This window comes from Pangasianodon hypophthalmus, unplaced genomic scaffold (assembly GCF_027358585.1).
Source record: "Pangasianodon hypophthalmus isolate fPanHyp1 unplaced genomic scaffold, fPanHyp1.pri scaffold_115_ctg1, whole genome shotgun sequence".
NCBI classification, from domain to species: Eukaryota; Metazoa; Chordata; class Actinopteri; order Siluriformes; family Pangasiidae; genus Pangasianodon; species Pangasianodon hypophthalmus.
In genome coordinates, this window is record NW_026514211.1 from 10,001 (window position 1) to 15,000 (window position 5,000).

The 5,000-nt window shown below is 49.4% G+C and overlaps 1 protein-coding gene across 2 annotated transcripts in view; it reads right to left on the bottom strand.

Moving 5' to 3' along the window:
- Positions 1-5,000, bottom strand: part of LOC117596179 (RNA exonuclease 5) — a 17,108-nt gene that overhangs the window by 9,994 nt on the left and 2,114 nt on the right. For both annotated transcript variants that reach the window (XM_053231927.1, XM_053231928.1), the window contains exons 2-10: positions 3,816-3,883; positions 2,587-2,645; positions 1,294-1,418; positions 1,051-1,177; positions 723-840; positions 521-631; positions 315-403; positions 113-228; positions 1-41 (exon numbers count right to left, since the gene is read on the bottom strand). The exon at positions 1-41 is cut by the window's left edge and continues 98 nt beyond it. In XM_053231927.1, the coding sequence (XP_053087902.1) occupies positions 1-41; positions 113-228; positions 315-403; positions 521-631; positions 723-840; positions 1,051-1,177; positions 1,294-1,418; positions 2,587-2,645; positions 3,816-3,864 (835 nt within the window). In that variant the 5' untranslated portion in view covers positions 3,865-3,883. The remainder of the gene's footprint in view (positions 42-112; positions 229-314; positions 404-520; positions 632-722; positions 841-1,050; positions 1,178-1,293; positions 1,419-2,586; positions 2,646-3,815; positions 3,884-5,000) is intronic.

Consider the following 5,000-nt stretch of genomic DNA (forward strand, 5'->3'; position numbering starts at 1 on the left):
TTGTTACGTTCTTCAGCATGGAGCGAGTGATCCCTGAGAACCTGACAGAGGAACATCAGACGTGTGTGTGTGTGTGTGTGTGTGTGTGTGTGTGAGAGAGAGAGTGTAAAACCTGGTGCAGTAGTTGATGATGGCGTTAAAAGGTTTCACCAGCTCGTCTAATACACACTGCCCCCTGCTGGTCACCACGGCAACACGAGTCAGCTCTGGACCTTCCTGTGTGATACACTGAAACACACACATACACTTTAAACCTCCATGTTTCTTTTCTACTAGTGCATTATGGGTAGTGCAGTTTCTCCACCATGTCTCACCATCTCACAGTCCAGACCATACAGAGGGCTGCTGTCGGTCACGTGATCATCAGCCTGCGTGCAGACAAACGACTCGAAGCCCCGCCCACCTACACGGAAGATATAGGGAAATGTGTTTTACTGCAAATTAGTGTAAATAATTATTAATGAAAGAAATTATTATTTCTTTATTATTCTTTATTATCATTATTATTAGTTTCTCTCACCTTTAACAGGGAAGTTCTTCTTAATCCTCTCCTGCTCAGTCAGCAGGTAGCTGCTCATTCCTTTCCTCTTCACACCGTAGCGCCGAACCACGGGGTGACAACCCACGTCAGCTACACACACACACACACACACACACACACACACACACAATAACTCAGTGTCATTAAATACAAAATTAAACTCCAGTGTGATGGATCAGACCTGTAGGGGGCGCTGTGTGGCGCTCTGACCCGGACACAGCTGCACCGTCAGGAGCTGAGAGGTCCGAGTTGAACAGTTCGGACAGGAGGTCGCCTGAGGAGGGCGCTAGGGTACATCTCTGTGAGAGGATAGCAAAAAACAAAATGACATCATCAGAGAGCACCAGCCAATCACATGCAGTCGTGGGCTGTGTCTCAAACCACATTCTTATCCAGTGTTTAGAGGTCACTATGAAGCACGCACCCAAGACGGCTTGGACTGGATAAAGTTTTCAGAGTTACCATGACGACAGGCTGGTTTTGTCCGGAGAGTGACTTAGTGCACTTACAGTAGTGTACTTGGAGCGGAGATGTTTGAACTGAGAGTAGTGTGTGTAGAAGTGGAGCTGGGCCACGCCCTCGAGCACGGCCACGTGCACCCTCTCCACCCTGTCCTCCTGATGGAGACGACACCAACTGCAACAACACACACACACACCACACAGAGCACTGTACATTTCATAGTGCACTTGTATAGAAATTAAGGAACTGATTTGTGTGTGTGTGTGTGTGTGTGTGTGGTGGGGGGGGACCTGGGTTTCTTCACATCATGGTGTTTCCTCAGTGTGACGCACTGCAGTAACTCAGACACGTCCCTCACGCTGACCCTGTCACAGAGCTGATCATCAGGACGAGAGAGACGGGGCGTGTCCTCATCCTGCAGACATCATGGGGGTAGGGTACATGGGGTTAGGGCACATGGGGTAGGGTACAGGGGGTAGGGTACATGGGGGGTAGGGCACATGGGGGTAGGGCACATGGGGGTAGGGTACATGGGGTTAGGGTACATGGGATTAGGGTACAGGGGGTAGGGTGAATGGGGGTAGGGCACATGGGGTTAGGGTACATGGGATTAGGGTACAGGGGGTAGGGCGGATGCGGGTAGGGCACATGGGGGTAGGGTACAGGGGGTAGGGCACATGGGGGTAGGGCGCATGAGGGTAGGGCACATGGGGGTAGGGCGCATGAGGGTAGGGCACATGGGGTTGGGCACATGGGGTTGGGCACATGGGGGTAGGGCACATGGGGGTAGGGTACAGGGGGTAGGGCACATGGGGGTAGGGTACAGGGGATAGGGTACAGGGGGTAGGGCACATGGGGGTAGGGTACATGGGGTTAGGGCACATGGGGGTAGGGTACATGGGGTTAGGGCACATGGGGGTAGGGTACAGGGGGTTGGGCACATGGGGTTAGGGCACATGGGGGTAGGGTACAGGGGGTAGGGCACATGGGGTTAGGGCACATGGGGGTAGGGTACAGGGGGTTGGGCACATGGGGTTAGGGCACATGGGGTTAGGGCACATGGGGGTAGGGTACAGGGGGTTGGGTACATGGGGTTAGGGCACATGGGGGTTGGGTACAGGGGGTTAGGGCACAGGGGGTTGGGTACATGGGGGTTGGGCACAGGGGGTAGGGTACATGGGGGTAGGGTACATGGGGGTAGGGTACAGGGGGGTAGGGTACATGGGGTTAGGGCACATGGGGGTTGGGTACATGGGGTTAGGGCACATGGGGTTAGGGCACAGGGGGTTGGGTACATGGGGGTAGGGTACAGGGGGTAGGGCACATGGGGGTTGGGTACATGGGGGTAGGGTACAGGGAGTAGGGTACATGGGGGTAGGGTACATGGGGGTAGGGCACATGGGGGTTGGGCACATGGGGGTAGGGCACATGGGGGTAGGGTACAGGGGGTAGGGCACGTGGGGGTAGGGTACAGGGGGTAGGGTACAGGGGGTAGGGCACATGGGGGTAGGGCACATGGGGTTAGGGCACATGGGGGTAGTGCACATGAAGAGGGAGCAGCTGTAACAGAAATGATCACTAACCTGCAGGAGTTCTCCATGTTCTCCATTCACCTTCAACCTCTTACACACCACATCACACACTGAGAGGGGGAGAGAGAGAGAGAGCGAGAGAGAGAGAGAGGGAGGGGGAGAGAGAGAGAGGGAGGGGGAGAGAGAGAGAGGGAGGGAGAGAGAGAGAGACAGGGGGAGAGAGAGAGAGGGAGGGAGAGAGAGAGAGAGACGGGGGGGAGGGAGAGAGAGAGAGAGACGGGGGAGAGAGAGAGAGATAGGGAGAGAGAGAGAGGGAGGGAGAGAGACGGAGGAGAGAGAGAGAGGGAGAGAGAGAGAGAGACGGGGGAGAGAGAGAGAGAGACGGGGGAGAGAGAGAGAGAGAGAGGGAGGGAGAGAGAGAGAGAGAGGGAGAGAGAGAGGGTTAGCTAGACAGACAGACAAGCGGAGTTACTGTTACTGTGTTTTATTCCTCTTATACCACAGCAACTTGTCAACAATTAAAACTTTTTATTTATTAAAGAACAATACATCATACTTTTTATCCCTTTATAGTTACATTTAATGTTCACGACACAAGTTAGTTCCTGTTCTCGCTTACATTATAGCAGCTATAAACACTCGTTCCCTCACCAGCGTCTCTTTATTCTCTCGCTTCAAGTTAATAAGACAAAAAAAAAAATCGCAGCTCGTTCCACATGTTAGTGAGAAACCGCGTAAGAAGCGTAAACTCCTCTGTCCTGAAGACATCGGAAAACTTACAGTTACAGCTTTACCTCTGACTGTTACAAAGCGCTGACACTGGAGACTCCTTCCATAAACATTAAAATGAACAGAAAACATCACCATATCAACAAATGTACGTGTTTTTTTAATTCATTTATTATCAGCATAGTGTCCGCTGTACACGTCCCTGTGAATGAGCTGTTACTATGGAAACGCTAACGTATTAGAATGAGCGCATTAATATAAACCTGCACTACTGTCAGAGCTGCTGTTATAGAAAACTAATCAACACCTTCTGACCAATCAGAGTGCAGAATTCAACAGCACTGTGGTGTAAATTTAAATATTTAAATGGCTTGTTTAAGTTTCATCATATCAAAGCAAAAGTGTGTATGTGTCCTTATTTGTTATATATAGACAGACATGTTGTTTAAAAGACAGACAGAGAGAGAGACTGGTATTTATACAGACATGTAGTCAGAAGCACAGACAGATGGACAGACAGATATATTTTGGAATTATATCATTTTACATACAGGATGCAGAGGGGTCTCGTTTCTGTTTACAGCCCATCACTTCCGCCATGACTTACAGACACTGTTACCTAGGAGACAGACAGACAGGCAGACAGACAGACATACAGACAGGAAGACAGGAAGACAGACAGACAGACAGACAGACAGACAGACGGACAGAAATACATACAGACAGACAGACAGACAGACATACAGACAGGAAGACAGACAGACAGACAGACATACAGGCAGACAGACAGACAGACAGGAAGACAGACAGACAGACAGATATACAGACAGACAGACAGACAGACAGACAGGAAGACAGACAGGAAGACAGATATACAGACAGGCACACAGACAGACAGGCAAACAGACAGGCAGACAGACAGGCAGACAGACAGACAGATGTACAGACAGACAGGCAGACAGACAGATATACAGATAGACAGATGTACAGACAGACAGGCAGACAGACAGATATACAGATAGACAGATGTACAGACAGACAGGCAGACAGACAGACAGACAGATATACAGATAGACAGATGTACAGACAGACAGACAGATGTACAGACAGACAGACAGATGTACAGATAGACAGATGTACAGATAGACAGATGTACAGACAGACAGATATACAGACAGACAGATATACAGACAGACAGATATACAGATAGACAGATGTACAGGCAGACAGACAGATGTACAGATAGACAGATGTACAGACAGACAGATATACAGACAGACAGATATACAGACAGACAGATATACAGATAGACAGATGTACAGGCAGACAGACAGATGTACAGATAGACAGATGTACAGGCAGACAGATATACAGACAGACAGATGTACAGACAGACAGACAGACAGATATACAGATAGACAGATGTACAGACAGACAGACAGACAGATATACAGATAGACAGATGTACAGATAGACAGATGTACAGACAGACAGACAGACAGATATACAGATAGACAGATATACAGACAGACAGATGTACAGACAGACAGGCAGACAGACAGATATACAGATAGACAGATGTACAGACAGACAGGCAGACAGACAGATATACAGATAGACAGATGTACAGACAGACAGGCAGACAGACAGACAGACAGATATACAGATAGACAGATGTACAGACAGACAGACAGATGTACAGACAGACAGACAGATGTACAGATAGACAGATGTAC